This window comes from Leopardus geoffroyi, chromosome C1 (assembly GCF_018350155.1).
Source record: "Leopardus geoffroyi isolate Oge1 chromosome C1, O.geoffroyi_Oge1_pat1.0, whole genome shotgun sequence".
NCBI classification, from domain to species: domain Eukaryota; kingdom Metazoa; phylum Chordata; class Mammalia; order Carnivora; family Felidae; genus Leopardus; species Leopardus geoffroyi.
Window position 1 is genome coordinate 177587110 of NC_059328.1, and position 16342 is coordinate 177603451.

The 16342-nt window shown below is 38.9% G+C and overlaps 1 protein-coding gene across 3 annotated transcripts in view; it reads left to right on the forward strand.

Annotated features, from left to right (window-relative positions):
* The window catches only part of MFSD6 (major facilitator superfamily domain containing 6), a 78582-nt gene that overhangs the window by 11740 nt on the left and 50500 nt on the right, over positions 1 to 16342 (forward strand). For 2 of the 3 annotated variants that reach the window (XM_045480535.1, XM_045480537.1), the window contains exon 2: positions 14634 to 16242. In XM_045480535.1, coding sequence (XP_045336491.1) covers positions 14696 to 16242 — 1547 coding nt within the window. In that variant the 5' untranslated portion in view covers positions 14634 to 14695. Of the gene's footprint in view, positions 1 to 8553; positions 8576 to 14633; positions 16243 to 16342 lie in introns of those variants that run through there. The other variant, XM_045480536.1, reaches the window with a different exon arrangement.

Genomic DNA, 16342 nt, shown 5'->3' on the forward strand with positions numbered 1-16342 from the left:
CATCCTGGAATAGTTTTCCCTTTCATCTTTGCCAAGGCAAATCCTACATATTTTTCAGGGTTCAAGTTAAGTCCCTCATTCTCTTGACAACCTCTGTCTGAAGTTTGGGCTCTCTGCTGTGAGCCCCAGAAGCATCCCATTGTCTGTTAACATTTTCTGTTAATTATGGGGTGCTATGTGGCTTCTCGTCTGTTATTCTTGTGACTTATCATTTAAATCTTCCTTGTGTTTTGGGCTCAACTTGTCAACTATAAAGCAAGTCTTTGAGGCCCAAGACCACGTTTTTGACATCCCTGTCTAGTTGAGACATAGCATGCTAAGAGCACAGACTGTCTAGATTTGAATGCCAGCTCTCCTTCTTACTCCCTGTTAACCTTGGGCTAATCATATAGTTTCCCTTTGGCCCGTTTTCCTCATTGTCAAGTTGGGAGAGTAATCATACTCACCCCAGAGAACTATTGGGATTAAATGAGTTAATACATTTTAAACCCATAGCAGATATTACTTAAGTGTTATTGTGTTGTAGTTAGTAATAATTGTGATGATAACATAGCCCGCTGAGCCCTTATTAAAGTAAAAATATGTTGTCAAGATGGCCAGCCACAAGGTATGCATTAGCCACTGTATGGATCAGTTTGCTTGTCACCCAGCAGACAGGTTTTGCTATGAGCCTGGGAAAGGTCCACCAGGAATAACAGGGATGGCAGGTTCTGGATTCTGGAAGGAGTTTCAGTCCAAGTGGAATACTGTTGGCAGCAACTGTGGGGACCACTGAGTATCTGGAAGGTTCAAGCTGGATTTTGGGGAATCAAGCTGGGCTGGAAGGGCTAGAACCAGTTTTGATCTTACAGTTTGGCTGAGCCATTAAGGAGCCATGTCAAAATGCTCCAAAAGGGAGAGGAAGATTCTAAAACAGTCATTCACCTCTGTACATCTTAATGCCCTTGTAGCTTATATAACTGTTATAAAACCAACCTTATGTTTCTTTTTCATGACATTGGCAAAAGGTCTAGCAGATGCTAAAACAATCCTTATTGAAAAAGATCTGCTGGAATTGACATTGAATGCTGTCCTCTGAGGAGAGTGCTTTCTGGAAAATTCTGGGGGTTGAACTGAATGTTCAAGAATGTAGTGCCTGAATACCAGGACTCTAAGACTTGTTTAGAGTGGTTTCTCTATGTCTGTGCTCATAATAGATTGCAGCAGTAGTTAGAGACCTGCCCTGGGACTCACATTGATCAATGGTAGAGAGAATGGTCAATAACAGTTGACAGTGTAGACGTAGCTCTGAGGGTCCAGAAAGTGGATTTTCCCATTTTGCAGCTTCAGTACTGGTCTCTGGGCAATACTGAGTTATGATGGCAATGGTGCCAGGGAAATGTCCTTTCTGTGTCATCCAGGGATTATTTCCTCTCCATCGCTTGTGGTTATGTTGCTACGTTATAATGCCTGCAAGTCTGACCTTTGGCAATTTGTTTTAAATTTTTTTTTTGTTAATGTTCATTTTTGCGAGAGAGAAACAGAAACAGAGCATGAGTGGGAGGGGGCAGAGAGACGGAGACCCAGAATCCAAAGCAGGCTCCAAGTTCTGAGCTGTTAGCACAGAGCCCGACACGGGGCTCAAACGTACAAACAGCGAGATCATGGCCTGAGCTGAAGTCCGATGCTTAACCGACTGAGCCACCCAGGTGCCCCTGACCTTTGATAATTATTATTCCAAAGAACATATTCAAGTTTAAGGGTTTTTTTTCCCCCCTCAAAGTTGAATCCATTTCCATACTCATATATTTGTGGATAACTCAATATAAGTTTAAGCAGTTTCAATTTACATACATAATGAAGAAAGCTATCAATTTTAACAAGGATTATTTCATCACCTGTCATCAATAATTCAGAAATACCTGCTATTTGAATGACTCAGGGTAGGTACTGGTGGAATGTCTTTCCAGGTTTTAAAAGGCTGTGTTCTTACCAGCATTAGAGAGTGCTAAATGAGAAAACTTTTCTGCTTTCCTAATAAATAAAAGCCCTTCTTATCCAAGCTGGCTTAACAGCAATCCTACAATAGAGATTTCCCAGAGAAGTTAATAAATTTTAATTCTGTGTACTGTTTGAAATGTCTTCTCTCCTTTTTAAAAGTTTCTTTTAGGGACACCTGGGTGGCTCAGTTGGTTAAGCATCTGAGTTCGGCTCAGGTCATGATCTCACGGTCTTGAGTTCAAGCCCCGCATCAGGCTCTGTGCTGACAGCTCAGAGCCTGGAGCCTGCTTTGGATTCTGTGTCCTGTCTGCCCTGCCACCACTCACACTTTGTTTTTCTGTCTCTAAAAAATAAATAAACATTAAAAAGTTTCTTTTAAACAAATCTTTTTTTTTAAACAAATGAGCTTTTTTTTTTTTTTTTTTTTTTTAATGTTCATTTAGTTTTTGAGAGAGCCAGCACACAAGCAGGGGAAGGGCAGAGAGAAGGGGACAGAGGATCCAAAGCAGTGTCTGTGCTGACAGCAGAGGGCCCGGCCCATGTGGGGCTCAAACCCACGAACTGAGAGATCATGACCTGAGCTGAAGTTGGATGCTCAGTCAACTGAACCACCTGAGCGCCCCTCTTTTAAACAAATCTTTAAGACTCAGAGGTTTAAACAAAATGTTAGTTTAATGGGTTCATGTTGTTAAACTACTTAATAAACAAAATCCCTCCTTGGTTTATAAAGAGATTAAGTACTTCATCCAACATATAAATATTTTTACTGCTCTTTATACTTGCTCTATCAATCCTTATAGCAAATTAAATGTAATCTAATTCAGCCAAAGCATGGCCTACTTTGGGACATATTTTAATTTTACTAAAATACAGAGGTTGTTTTCGTTTATTTGCTTCTTTTTGTCCCTGATCCCATGATCGCACAGATGAATATATTTAAACTGTATTTTGTCACTGTGTTTTAAATGTGATTATTTTGGGGGTGCTTGGCTGGGTCAGTCAGTAGAACATGTGACTTTTGATCTCAGGGTTGTGAGTTTGAGCCCCACATTGGGCACGGAACCTACTTAAAATAATACGTAAATAAATATAAAAAGTTTAAAAAAAATAACTGTGATTATTTTGGTTCCTTTTCCTCAAAATCTAAGTATAACCTGAAAATATTGTCTAAACATTAATGTCCTGAATTGAAAGTGAAAGTTTTTGTTTGTGTATATTTTTAGATTTCAAATTCTTATAAAAGTTACTGAATGTGACATTCATATAAAGGTACAGAGTGTTATAATACAGGAACATTCCCTTACCTACTTTGCATTTGTTTATACTTTGAGGACTACTTAACATCTGGACTCCTGTAACAGGAGACACCTTGCATAACCTTATGATAATAAAAAATCATTTGAATAAGATAGAGAGGAAAGAATGCTTTGGAAGAAAGTCCCTCATCAAGGTTTAAATCAACACACTAACGTAAGATATTTTGCAGCGTGGAATTAGCATTTGGGCATCAGTTCTCATCATCACGTGGACAATTCAGAGACTTGTACCCTTTTAAAAGGACTTTGTGCCCTTCTATGACCTCCTTGTTAAAGACTCAGTGGTTGATTTATGAAAGATAATTAATTAAAGGCCACCTGATTAGAATTCATAGAATGCATTTTGTACAATTCTGAAAACTATCTTTAGTTTGTCATAGAAGGGTACAAGTAGCTGCTTTAAATTACTTTCTTTTGTAAAGGTAAAGCTCATATGACTGTGTATTTCTTTTTTCTTTATGTTTATTTATTTATTTATTTTGAGAGAGAGAGAGAGAGAGTGAGCGTGCACACGAGTAAGTGTGAGTGGGGGAGGGGCAGAGAGAGAGGGAGAGAGAGGGCGCCCAACGCAGGGCTCAGTTTCATGAATTGTGAGATCATGACCTGAGCTGAAACCAAGAGCCGGACACTTAACTGACTGAGCCACCCACCCAGGCACACCTTAATTTTTATTTTTTAAAGCAGAATACAAAGTGGTTTTTTTTTTTTTTAAGATGAACATTTTTTTAAAAACATGAACAAGTTTATAAAGTAAAACACCAGATTCTATACCTTTCCTCATTTCCCGTCCCAGAGGCAACTACTTTCTTGCCTTTTAGGCCACTATTTTGATATTTATCTGTGTATTTTTAAATAAAATGCTTGTATTCTTAGCTCTTGATTTTTTTTTTAATTTTTTTTTTTTTAACGTTTATTTATCTTTGGGACAGAGAGAGACAGAGCATGAATGGGGGAGGGGCAGAGAGAGAGGGAGACACAGAATCGGAAACAGGCTCCAGGCTCTGAGCCATCAGCCCAGAGCCTGACGCGGGGCTTGAACTCACGGACTGCGAGATGGTGACCTGAGCTGAAGTCGGACGCCCAACCAACTGAGCCACCCAGGCACCCCTCTTGATTTTTAAATGTAGGCATTATCTACTGTCTTCTCACCTTGGAAGGTATGGGACTAACTCTTGTTTCCTGCCCCAGCTCTCTATACCTGTTCAATCTTCTCAGTTCCTATCTTCCCACTGTTGTTGGACTTTACATTAGTAGGACTGTGTAATCATAGCTGAGACATGTAGTAAACTATGGTTATTTTTTTTTCCTGTGCCACTTTTTGTTTTCTTGTGATGTTTTGCTTACCTAACTTTCTCTCTGCTTACCACTAATTCATCCCTAGTCTCTTCACCGTTAGAGTTCCTCTTGACACATTCAGATGTCTTGTTTTTCTGTCAGTGTCCTTTTGCTGTCAGAGCTCTCGGGGAGCCTTCAGACCTGCCACTGCTAGACCTGCTGCCCTCTCCATCTGGTGCACAGCTGTCACGCTGGGATCTGTGGTCACCAGTGTGCTTGTGTCCCTTTGCCTGTCTCCCACATCAGGTCTTTTTTTTTTTTTTTAATTTTTTTAAAAATGTTTATTTATTTTTGAGACAGAGAGAGACAGAGCATGAGCGGGGGAGGGGTAGAGAGAGAGGGAGACACAGAATCTGAAACAGGCTCCAGGCCTGTCAGCACAGAGCCCGATGCAGGGTGCCAACCTCACATCAGGTCTTTAATGTCCTATATCCCCTGTCTTTTTCTTCATTTAGTCCACCCCCCTTTTGGGGGGGGGGCACACACAATCTGAGAAACATGAGAGGTACATTTTTTTGAGAAACTGCATATGTAAAATGTCTTTCTTTATTTCACCTAGAAACTTGAATAATAATTTAGCTGGCTATAGCTTCCAGTGTTACTGTTGAGAAATCTGAAGCCATCTCTGGTTCTTGATCCTTAGTATGTGACACATTTTATTCTCTGAAACTTTGTGGGGTCATCTGTTTGTCCTAGTGTTCTGAAATTTTAATGATGTGCCTTGGCTCAGGTCTGTTTTATTCTCTGTGCCTGGTGCTCAGTGGGTTGCCTCAGTCAGACAATTCATAGCTTTCAGTTCTGAGAAATTTTCTCAAATTAAAAAAATTTCCTTCTCTTAATTTTCTCTATTTTCTTTTCTTGGAGTTCTAATGTTTGTAGATACTTGACTTTCTGGATGATCCTATATTTGTTATGTCCTTTCTGTCCTACTTTCATCTGTTTTCTTTTTTTCTTCTTCAGATTTTAGGTTAAGTTCATTTTTTGTTGAAAAAAATCATACAAATCAGTGACCTTTTACACATTGAACCCATCCATATAATAAAGAGCCAGATCAAAAACTATAAAATTATCAGCACCCTAGAGCACCTTCTAGTCGCTACCTCCCCCAAGGGTAACTACTATTTTAAAAATAAAACTTTTATTAAAACTAAGGTTTTTGTTTCGAGATAACTGTAGATTCACATACAGTTGTAAAAAATAATACAGAGATGGCCTATGTATCCTGTGCTCACTTTTCCCCAATGGTAACATCTTGCACAACTTTAGTACAGTAGCACAGCCAGGATACATCTATATGGTCGAGATACAGAACGCTGTATCACCACCAGGATTTCTCATGCTTCGCTTCTGTAGCCACTCTGCCACTTTCCTCTTGCCTCTATTCCCTACTTAACTCCTGGAAGTCTCTTATGTGTTCTCCATTTCAGTAATTTCATCATTCCAAGGATGATACAGGAATGGAATCATACAGTATGTAATCTTTTAAGATTGACTTTTTTCACTCTTTACAGTTCTCTGAGATCTGTTCAGGTTATTATATGAACCAATAGTTTGTTCCCCTTTTATTGCCGCATAATATTCCATGGTATGGATGTACCATAGTTTGTTGAACTAGTCCATTGAAGGGCATCTGGTTATTTCCAGTTTGGGGGTATTACAAATAAAGCTGCTATAAATATTTGGGTTTTTTTAATGTTTATTTATTTTTTAGAGAGACAGAGACAGAGTGTGAGCAGGGGAGGGGTAGAGAGGGAGACACAGAAGCTGAAACAGGCTCCAGGCTTTGAGCTGTCAGCACAGAGCCTGATGTAGGGCTCGAACTCACAGACCGTGAGATCATGACCCAAGCCAAAGTTGGACGCCCAACCGACTGAGCCACCCAAGCACCCCCTGCTATCAATATTTGTGTATTAGTATTTTGTGTGAAATTTTTTCATTTCTCTGAGATAAGTGCCCAAAAGTGCAGTTGCTGGGTCATGTGGTAGTCACATGTTTAAATTGTTAAGAAATTGCCAAACTTCTTTCCAGAGTGGCTGTACATCCCCACCAGCAATGTAGGAGTAATCTAGTTTCTTTTTTATCCTTGTCAGAATTTGATGTTGTCACTATTTGTATTTTAGCCATTGTTACACGTGTCATGATACCTTTTAATTAAATTTACACTTCCCTGATGGTTAATGACCATGAACATCTTTTCCTCTATCTATATGCATCTGTATATCCTGTATCTCCACTTTGATGAAATGTCTCTTCATGTCTTGTGTGCATTTTCTAATTGGATTATTTGGGGTTTGTTTTTTGTTTTTTACTGTTGAGTTTTGACAATTCTTTATATATTCCATATACTAGTCGTTTGTTGAGTGTGTCTTGCAAATATTTTCTCCTAGTCTATAATTTGTCTTTTCCACCTTTAGTAGAGACTTCTACAGAACAAATTTTTAAAATTTTGATGAAATCTAATTTATCAATTTTCCCTTTTATAAATCATGCTTTTGGTGTTAGGTCTAAGAACTCTTTGGCTAACTTTAGAGCCTGAAGATTTTCTCCCAGGTTTTTTCCCTAAAAGTTATGTAGTTTTACATCTTACATTTAAATCCATGATCCATTTTGAGTTAGTAATATTCATAAAAGGCATGAAACTTAGGTTGATGTTCATTTTTTGCCTATTGATGTCTAATTGCTCCAGCACCATTTATTGAAAAAGTTATATTTCTCTCATTAAATTGTTTTTGCATCTTTGTGAAATATCGGTTGGGCATATTTGGGTGGATTTATTCCTGGGCTCTCTGTTCTGTTCCATTGATCAGTGTGTCTGTTCTTCTGCCAATGCCACATAGACTTGATTACTGTGTAGCCATAATAAATCTTCTTTTTCAAAATTGCTTTAGCTATTCTTGTTCCCTTTTTTTTTTATTTAAAAAAAATTTTTTTAACGTTTATTTATTTTTGAGACAGAGAGAGACAGAGCATGAATGGGGGGAGGGTCAGAGAGAGAAGGAGACACAGAATCAGAAGCAGGCTCCAGGTTCTGAGCTGTCAGCGCAGAGCCCGACGCGGGGCTCGAACTCACGGACTGCGAGATCACGACCTGAGCCGAAATCGGAAGCTTAACAGACTGAGCCACCCAGGCGCCCCTCTTGTTCCCTTTTCATGTAAATTTTACAATAATCATGTCTATTTCAAAACAAAAACAAAAACAAAAAACCTTGCTCAGATTTTGGTAGGGTTTGTGTTAAACCTGTTATAAATTTTAAGAGAATTGAAATCTTTGCCGTGTTGAATGTTCCAATTCATGAACGTGGTCTGTCTCTCCAATTAATTAATTAACCTATTTATTTATGAGAGGGGGCACAAGTGAATGAGGAGCAGAGAGAGAAGCGGGGCTCACATGAAGCGGGGCTCATGCTCACCCAAAGTGGGGCTCGAGCTTACCCATTGTGGGACTCGAACTCACAGACTGTGAGATCATGACCTGAGCTGAAGTCAGATGCTTAATGACTGGGCCACCCAGGCCCCCACTATTTATTTAGATTTTTATTTCTTTCATCAGCATTTTGTAGTTTTTAACATATAGTCCTATGCATCAATTTACATTTAAATATTTCTTCTTTCTAGGAGATTTTGTAGATTTCTTGATATTTTCTACATAGTCTCATGTCAGCTGCAAATAGAAACAGTTTCTTTCTTTCTTTTTGATCTGTATACCTTTTGTTTTCTTTTTTGTCCTTATTGAAATGCCATTTGATTTTTGACAGATCAAAAAAGAAAGAAATATGCAACACTATGTTGCATAAGAGTGGTAAGACCAGATGATCTTGCTTTGCTCCTTTAGAGAAAAAAGTCTTTCACCATTAAGTGTAATGTTACCTGTACGTTTTTGTAGATGATCTTTATCCAATTGAGGAAGTTTCCCTGTCTTCCTGTTTTTCTGAGACTTTTCATGAGTGAGTCTTTAATTTCGTCAAAATCTTTTTCTGCATTGATTAACAGCATTATGATACTCTTTTTCTTCAGCTTAATGTGGATTTACATTGATTGATTTTCAAATATTGCACTAGCCTTGTATCCTTGGAATAGATCTCACTTGGTCAAAGTGTACAATTCTTTTTATATATTGCTAAATTTTCTTTTCTAATATTTTGCTAAGGATTTTTGTGTCTATGTTTATAAGGAATATTGGTCTGTAGTTTTCTGGTGTTTTCACTGTTTTTCTTAATATACGATTCTGGGTTGATAATTCTTTTTTTTAAATATTTTTAATGTTTTATTTATTTTTGAGAGGGAGAGAGACAAAGTGCCAGTGGGGGAGGGGCAGAGAAAGAGGGAGACAGAATCTGAAGCAGCTTCCAGGCTCTGAGTTGTCAGCACAGAGCCTGACGTGGGGCTCAAACTCACAAACTGTGTGATCATGACCTGAGCTGAAGTCGGATGTTTAACCGACTGAGCTACCGAGGCACCCTGATAATTCTTTTCTTTCACAAAATATATCATGCCACTTCCTTCTGGTGTATATAGTTTCTAATGAGAAATCTGCTATCATTTGTTTTTCCAATATTGGTAAGTTGTGAGTCCTGTGTCATTGCTTTCAAGATTTTTTCTTTGTCTTTGATTTCCAGTTTGACTATGATGTGTTTTGGTGTGAGTTTCTCTTGTTTGGAGCGCATTCAGTATCTTGAATCTGTAGGTCTTTTGCCAGCTTGAAAATTTTCATCTTTTATTTCTTTGAGTAGTTCATCTGTGCCCTTTTCTTCTCTTTCCAGGACTTTGATGACATGAATGTTCAATCTTCATGATCCCACAGGTCCTTGAGGCTCTGTTAATTTTTTTTTTCCAGTCTATTCTCTCTGTTGTTCAGATTATGTAATTTCTATGTTCTTTCTTTCAGTTTGCTCATTTTCCCTCTCTCCTCTATTCTGCTGTAGAGTCCATCCATTGAGTTTTTTATAGTTTGGTTATTGTCTTTTCCAGTTCTAAAATTTCCATTTTGTCTCTCTTTATATATTACATTTTTTGCTGGGACTTTCTGTTTCTGTGCTTCAGCTTTCTTCTTTTCATTTTTTTAAGTGTGTTTGTAATCACTTGTTGAAGCATTTTTTGAAGTCTCGCGGGTTCTTGGTATGCATTATTTTTTATTGAAATTTTGATATGTTGGGTATTATGTTATGAAACTGTGGGTTGTATTTAAGCCTTCTGTTCCAGCTGGATTTTTTTGACATGCTCTAGCAAGGGAATTGGAGATGTTGCCTCAGCACTGCCAGATGGAAGTAGAAGTCCAGGTTCCCCACTCAGCCCCTCATGACACCTGAGGGTGAAGGAGCTCCTTGTTACTGTGATGTAGAGATGGATGTTCTGACACCCCATTAGGTGTCCACTGATACCTTCCTGGCTGGAAGGAATAGGAATGCCTCGTCACTGCTCCCCGTGTGGCTTCCACTGACACTGTAGTGCTGGGTGGTGGCAAAAGTCATGAGTCTCTATTAGACCTCTTCTGACACCACCTCAGGTGGGAAAGGTAGGGGTATCTTGTTACTAACAGGTGGGAGTGGAAGTCCAGGATCCCCCTGTGTTCTCCACTGATGCTGTTGTGGGGATATGATCTCATCACCACCTAGCAGTGATGAAAGTCCCAGCCCCCTACTTGGTGTTCTCTGATGACACCTCAGCTTAGGGGTTGGGGTGTCCTCTTGTAGCCTGGTGAGGGTGGAAGTCTGGGCTCCTGTGCAGCTTTTGTTGGTGGAGGTAGGAGTAAGGCCACATTACCCTGGTCTCCTTCTGTGGTATTTGGCTGGAGTAGAGCAGTTATTACCTAAAGCTTTCTATTTTTTCTAGGCTGCATTTTCCCTCATCCTTAAGCCAGAGAGGACTTTGTTTTTTGTTGTTTGGTTGGTTGGTTGGTTGGTTTTGGTTTGCATTCATTGGTATTTCCAAGTTCTGTAGTCCCACTCATCCCCATGTTCTTTGGGTACCAAGGTCCCTAGCAGGTCTGCCTTCTGTCTATCAGAGTCTTCTGTATTTGGTTTATATATAATGTCCCGGTTGTACTCAGCAGGAGCAGTATGGAAAAGTGTGTCTACTTTTGGAAGCAAAAACGTATCCTGACTTTAATACCATCAATTAGTTTGCCTGCTTTTGTAACTCTGTATAAATGGAATCATACAGTGTGTGCTCTTTTGCTTCTTTCTTTTCTCAGTCCATATTATGTTTGTGACATTCATCCTGGTCATTGCATGAAGTTGTAGTTTGTTCATTTTTACTGCTATCCAGTATTTCGTTATGTGAATATAACATACTTTGTGTATTCTGCTGTAGACAGGTTGTTCCCAGTTTTGAGCCATTAAAATTGTTCTGCCGTGAACATTTTTTGTAGATGTCATTTGGTGAATAGATTACTACTCAATACATATCTAGGACTTGTCGTCAGGTATACATTCAGGTTTGATAGCTATTCCCAAACTGTTACCAGAGTAGCGTATCCATTTACATTCCTACCAGCAATCTATGAGCATTCCGGTTGCTTTGCATCCTCACCAACACTTGGTATTATCTTTCCTATTTATTTTAGCCATTTTGGGAATATGTTGTATTGTTGCATTTATTAATAAGTCTTTTTCTATCCTGAAATCTTTAAGATATTTTTCTGTTTTATTCTAAAATTATGTTACTTTATCTTTTACTTTTATTTATGTTTTATTTAAAAAATTTTTAAAGTAAACTCTACTCGAACATGAGGCTCAAACTCACAACTCTGAGATCAAGAGTCACATGCAGGCGCCCCTGTCTTTTATTTTTAGATATACAGTCCATATGGAATTGATTTTTGTATATGAAGTGAAGTGGAAGATCTGTTTGTTGTTGTTCTTTTTCTTTTCTCTAAGAAGTTGCCTCAAATTTTTCTTTTATATCATCCCTTACTTTGACATTTATGCTCTTTTTTCCACAAAAACATTTCCATAACTTTTTCATTCAGGCATTCCTTTCATTCCCCTCCTCTTCCTTCTTTAAAAATATGTATTATTTTTGTTTCGTAGTTGCATTTCTTTTCCTATTGCTGAAGATAACACATTTAGAAGTATTTTTGTCCCCACATAGCTCCTATTTTCCCCATGTGTTTTTTTTGTTTTGTTTTGTTTTTTGCTGTTTGTTTTGGTTCTTTTTTTTTTTATTTATTTAAGTTTATTTTAAGAAAGAGCATGAGTGGGAGACGGGCAGAAAAAGGGGGACAGAGAATCCCAAGCAGGCTCTCCATTGACAACAGAGAACCCAATGTGGGGCTTGAATTCACAAACTGTGAGGTCATAACCTGAGCCAAAGTCGGATGCCCAACCAACTAAGCCACCAGGCATCCCCATGGTTCTATCTTTCATGTAAGATACTTTCCTCAAAGGTCTTATAATTCTGGGTGACTGATCATATCTAGTGACAGGGCTTGATGACGCTGGGCTTCCATGTAGAGGGATTTGGTGGGATGTTTAGTTAGGGAGGCTTCAGTATCAGCATCTCCAGAGAAGAACCTTCCAGTTTCCTGCCTGGAGGATGAAAGCCTTGCCAGCTTCTGGGAACCTTGTGAGAGAAATGGGATGGAGATCTGGGACAGGTCTAAGGCTTGGAATCAGCATGTATATGTTCACTTCCTGCCCTGTTTTCAGTATGGTACCCCTACTCTCAACTCCAGCTATTTCTGTGTGACAACAGAACTTGTTTTATCCTCTCCAGAGGAAAAAACCTCTACTTGTTTGGTGAGCCACGTGGAGTGGAGAAGGGGATTGGGTGTCCTGAGTTGGTGTTCAGATTTTCAGTCAACTCCATTGACAGCAGCCTCCACTCCCTGCCTCTATACACACACACACACACACACATACACACACACACACACACTTCCTTGCACTTCAACCTGATATGGCCAACCTATGAGCTTTTGAAGGATTCTGAGTAATAAATTATTCCACTGTCAGCCAAGGTTTCTGTTTTCTTAGGTCTACTAAGTTATTTACCAATTGTCTAACTGTATTCTGGCTTCCAGAATCTTATTTTATTTTTCCATTTACAGGCGCTTTAATTCTCCTAGCTTGGACTATTGGATTTTGACTTTAAAAATGTGTGTGTGTGTGTGTGTGTGTGTGTGTGTGTGTGTGTGTGTGGTCATTTTAGTGGGGTTTAGGGTTGGAGGCCAGATGTACACAACCTGCCATCTTCACCCCGAAGTGCCATGAAATTTTATACACTTGAAAAAGAACAAATATTTCTTTAAAGTTTGAGCTCAGAAATGAAAATAATTTAGAAAATAAGTCCAAAGGAGAATTATTGTTGTTTTCAGGTGATGAGATGGAATTGGAACCGACTGGGATGGGTGAAAGCACTAATGATGAAAAAAAATAAATAAATATAGAACATTGAGGAAAGTCTTTCAGCTGGACAGTGAAAGATTGGATTTTGCTTTTCCTTCAAGTTTTGCGGGGAAAAAAGGTCCCTTTCACTACAGGAAAACATCAGTTAGGAACTAGTGGGGGCGACACCACATTGTGAATGCACTAAATTCCACTGAATCATTTACATAAAATGGTTAATTTTATGTTATGTGAATTTTACCTCAAATAAAAAATTTTCTTAAATCTAAAAATAAGAAACACACAAACATTTTCAAAACTTAACAGCTATTTTGACACCTGGCTTTTGGGGGTAAAAGATAAGTTGACTTACTACACGGGTCTCATTAAGTTGTGTTTCTATTGTCTGCCTAGGAGCTATTTTTAAAATGTTTACAGGCATGATTCTGGAAGATTTTCAGAAAGTTAGTCTTCGTTTTGGGAAAAGGGAAAGCAAGATCTATTCCAAGGGGTAGCAAAATGAAGTTATTTCTCTCTGGCTTAGAAGGTGAAAGGAAGTAATACGTATTTAATGTATATGCCTCCTACATCAGAATATATTCATTGCAGCATGACAGATCTTGATGCAAGCAGGACCTTTTGGCTCTTTAATTCTCTGTATAATGGAAGAAAGGGAAATTCTGGTGGAATGTGGCACAGTTCCTATAAATTTATACTATTGATATATTACTTATCTTTTGTATGAAACACCCTGTCTTATAAGAAGGTTTAATAAAAAGGCAACATTTATTGCCCAGAATGTAACATTTGGCAGTTTATTGTGGTTATTAGAGCACACAGCTTAAAGCCATAATATTAGGGTTCAAATCCTCACTCTACCACTTACACAAGTTGTTTAAGCTCACCATGCCTCATTTTTCTCATCTGCGACATGGAGAAGATAGTAGGGATTTTGTGATCAGTATGAATTAATACATTTAAAGATCTTTATGTGTTGCCTGGCATAGAGTAAGTGCTCACTCAATAAATGGTATCTGCCATTTTTTTCCTGACATTTTTTAAAACTATAATCCATAAAAGCACAGCTGGAGAAACATATGCAGTATAAACAGTGTGAGGACTGTCTCCTTACCAGGGTATGTGTCATGGCTGTAGTGACCAACTCCAATTGCAAATGTGCATTTTGCTCCCTCATTCTCATTACATTTGTGGTTGTGGTTAAAAGCTTATTTCTACTTTTCTATAGAAACTTAATGGTTGTAGCTACCTTTATTTCCTAAAAATTCTGTACCTCCTAGTGCATTGGATTTGTTTGAAAAGTAAAACCAATAAACTATAAGGACTATTTATTTTCAATTCTCTATATTTGGTTTAGACATAATCCCTGTCATTTGTACATTTTCACTAGACATCGATGAAGAAGATTTGAGATTGAACCAGAGCCATAAACTTGCCATTAGAACGTGTAATTTGTCAGTCAGTGGCCACAAAGAGTATTTGATGTTTTGAAAGCTATTTTTCTTTTTTAGTATTGTATGACTGCAAGTGACAAATGGGAGAATTCTCTCTCATAATTATTATTTTTAGTAGTTTGAAACTCCTCAGTTTCTTGCAAGATGAAGCTCAGTGCTTAAATGTTATTTTCATACTAAGCCATCTTTTAAATTTTACTTTACAGATCAACAATAAAAATTTTGAAAGTCACAAAACTTTAAAATTTTCTGATGGTGGTGAGAAGCCATGGCGGCAGATGATAAAGTTGCCATCTTAACCGATGATGAAGAGGAACAGAAGAGAAAATACGTGCTTGCTGATCCCTTTAATGGTATTTCCAGGGAACCCGAACCACCTTCAAATGAAACACCCACCTCCACAGAAACATCTGCTCTTCCTGAGGAGGAAGTAGACTGGATAGAGAAACATTGTGTTAAAATAAACAATGATCTTCTGATATCCAAGGTCTTCTATTTTTTCTTTTACTCTGCATATGGCTCTCTTTACCCACTTCTGCCTGTGTATTATAAACAGCTGGGAATGTCACCAAGCCAGAGTGGATTGCTAGTAGGTATCCGATACTTCATTGAATTCTGCAGTGCCCCATTTTGGGGTGTAGTTGCAGATCGCTTTAGAAAAGGCAAAATTGTCCTCCTCTTTTCTCTTTTGTGTTGGGTTTTATTCAACTTGGGCATTGGATTTGTCAAACCTGCTACCTTGAGATGTGTACCAAAGATTCCCCCAACGTCTCGTCCCACCAACTCAAGTCATCTGTTAACTATCCCGCCAACCAATTCTTCCATTACCACATCACCAAGAATGCGTGAGAAAAGGAGCCTGCTCCCTTCCACTTGGCCAGTGATATTAGAAACAGAGCCCAATGTCACCGAAACTGTCATCTTTTCGACAGCTCCAAACAAGACCAGTGCACCCACCCCACAACCTCAGACAGATGAAATTACTGACCATATTATGGACTTGACCTTGAATCCGAGCACGGCAACCCCTGCCTTCCTGGGAAATGTAACCAGAGAGACGACCACCGCTATTGTCACTACCACCAAATCTTTACCTTCTGATCAAGTCACTCTTGTTTATGATCAACAAGAAGTTGAGGCTATATTCTTGGTGATCTTGGTGGTTGTCATAATAGGAGAATTTTTCAGTGCCTCTTCTGTCACCATTGTGGACACTGTAACACTTCAGTATCTGGGAAAACACAGAGATCGCTATGGATTGCAGCGTATGTGGGGCTCCCTGGGCTGGGGCCTGGCGATGCTGTCTGTGGGCATTGGGATTGACTACACACACATAGAAGTGATCATTGATGGAAAGGGGTGTAAACCCCCTGAATATCGGAACTACCAGATCGTCTTTATTGTCTTTGGGGTTCTCATGACCATGGCTTTGATTGTTGCCACTCAGTTCCGGTTCCGCTACAACCATTTCAAAAACAATGAAAATAAAGGAAAAGAGGTGGAGATCCCTCAAGTGGAGAGAAACAGCTCTACAGAGTCCTCTGAGGAGACACCAACCACCACGAGCCACTCACAAGCCTTCAACTTTTGGGACTTAATCAGACTGCTTTGCAGTGTGCAGTATGGCTCGGTGTTGTTCGTGGCATGGTTTATGGGTTTTGGATATGGCTTTGTGTTCACCTTTCTCTACTGGCATTTGGAAGACTTGAATGGAACTACAACTCTCTTTGGGGTCTGTTCAGTCCTGAGTCATGTGTCTGAGCTGACAGCTTATTTTTTTAGTCACAAGCTTATTGAATTGATTGGCCATATCAGGTAAGAACATGCTTATTGTTGCTGCCCCTCAGCAACTGAACCTCATCTTTTTAGTTCACAGCTCTTTTTAGCACATAGAAAGAAACTGTAATTTGTGTTG